The sequence below is a fragment of the Dromiciops gliroides genome, chromosome 5 (assembly GCF_019393635.1).
Source record: "Dromiciops gliroides isolate mDroGli1 chromosome 5, mDroGli1.pri, whole genome shotgun sequence".
Lineage (NCBI taxonomy): Eukaryota > Metazoa > Chordata > Mammalia > Microbiotheria > Microbiotheriidae > Dromiciops > Dromiciops gliroides.
In genome coordinates, this window is record NC_057865.1 from 223,779,229 (window position 1) to 223,781,263 (window position 2,035).

At 39.0% G+C, this 2,035-nt stretch overlaps 1 protein-coding gene across 1 annotated transcript; it reads left to right on the plus strand.

The window, feature by feature from the left end:
* The first annotated feature begins 853 nt into the window (after window positions 1-853).
* Window positions 854-1,804, plus strand: LOC122728967 (olfactory receptor 6C74-like). Its single transcript, XM_043967658.1, has one exon. It carries the CDS (start codon window positions 854-856, stop codon window positions 1,802-1,804), a length of 951 nt encoding a protein of 316 aa, XP_043823593.1.
* Window positions 1,805-2,035: the final 231 nt, after the last annotated feature.

The following is a 2,035-nucleotide window of genomic DNA, read 5'->3' on the forward strand; positions in this document are numbered from 1 at the left end:
TAAAATCATATTGCTAGATCAAGGAGATCAAAAGTTGACAAAACAAGGAGAAGCCAAATTAGTTTAAATAAACTTTGATCTGAAAATAAGTCAGATTTGGGGTATTTCTTACTGGTTGTCAGGATAATGCTCTGAACTAATGTTTGAGGGTGACTGTTAATCATATAAGAGAAGACGGTTTTGCTGGAATCTCAGAAGCTACAGTGGATAGGGACTGAACCATGATTTCATTGGAACAAGAAAACTATCTTTATCCATGTAGGTCTGAATTTCTAGTCTTTGAGAATAACCTAGCACAAGCAGATTTTATACGACTTACTCTGTTTAGTACAATCTGCATGTGCTAGAGGAAAGACTTAAAGACAGGTCCTTTTAGGTTATGCTGTTTCTCAAAAGATATGGAGAGGAGAAAAAGGAGTATACTTGTGTGGTAGAGGGGGGTACATCACCAGAGCCCCTTGTGCTTCTGTCTCTTATGAGAAATGACTCAATTTAGAGAAGCTAGAAGATTTGACATGAGATATGTTCTTGTAATGAGTGAAGGCCCTAATAAGAATTCCTAGTAATTCCTGCATGTGTTTTCATGAAAGAGAGGGATGGGGAAGGAGAAAGACAAAGAGGAGGAGGAGCAGGAGGAGAAGGAGGAGATGTATTCAATCAGTGCATGTTGTAGAAGCCAATTTAAAATAACAAAAGAGAGAAGGGTTTGTTGTTGTTGTTTTTTATTCTATGTCTGGGTTAAAAGTTAGGAATACATGACCTAACAGTGAATTCTTCACCACCAGCACTCTCACAAGAATCCTGTTTTATTCATTTTTATTCATTTAGTTTTGGCAGAAGTCAGAAGGTAGCCATGAAAAACCATACAACAGTGACGACCTGCATTCTTCTGGGCCTGACAGATGATCCAGACTTACAGATTATATTTTTTCTCTTTCTCTTCCTAACATACACATTAAGCATTGGAGGAAATCTCAGCATCATTCTTCTTACCCTTCTGGATGCCCACCTCAAAACACCCATGTACTACTTCCTCCGTAATTTCTCCTTTTTAGAAATATCCTTAACAACTGTTTGTATTCCCAGATTTCTGGTCAACACTGTGACCATGGACAAAAGGATTTCCTATGATGCATGTGTGACCCAGTTGTTTTTTGCCATATTCTTGGGATCATCAGAGTTTTACCTTTTAGCTGTTATGTCCTATGATCGCTATGTAGCCATCTGCAAGCCCCTGCATTATGCAAATATCATGAATAGCCAAGTGTGCACCAAGCTTATCCTTGGCTCTTGGATGGCTGGCTTACTGACAATCTCTCCAGGACTTATCATGGGTCTCCAATTGGATTTCTGTGATGCCAATGTCATTGATCACTTTTTCTGTGACTATTCTCCGGTTCTGCAGCTCTCCTGCACTGACACTCAGGTCATTGAGTTGTGGAGTTTTTTCTTAGCCTTACTGACACTCCTAGTGACTTTGGTTCTAGTTCTTCTCTCCTATGCAAACATCTTCAAGACAATTATGAGAATCCCCTCCAGAGAGCAAAAGAAAAAGGCCTTTTCTACATGTTCTTCTCACATGATTGTTGTCTCTATCTCTTATGGCAGTTGCATCTTCATGTACATTAAGCCCTCAGCCAAGGAAAGAGTAGCCTTTAACAAAGGGGTAGTCATCCTCACCACTTCAGTGGCCCCCCTTCTAAATCCTTTCATCTATACTCTAAGGAACAAACAAGTAAAACAAGCTTTCAAGAGTGTAACCAGCAAAATGTTTCTCTCAATCAAATGGAATGGTTTCATATAGTGACTTGGTATGGAACTGGACCAATCTTCCATTGCATAGTCATAATGATGTTACTCTTCTGCTCAAATTCATTCCAATTGTTTTCCAGTTACCTACTGAATAAGCTTCAGCTTCACATTTAACCTTTTACAATCTGCTTTCTCCTTATTTGTCCAGTCTAATTTCTTTCTAGTCTTTTGTTCAACTGTGTGATTCCCTTCAAACACCTAGCACTTTCTTTCCTCTGTTTTC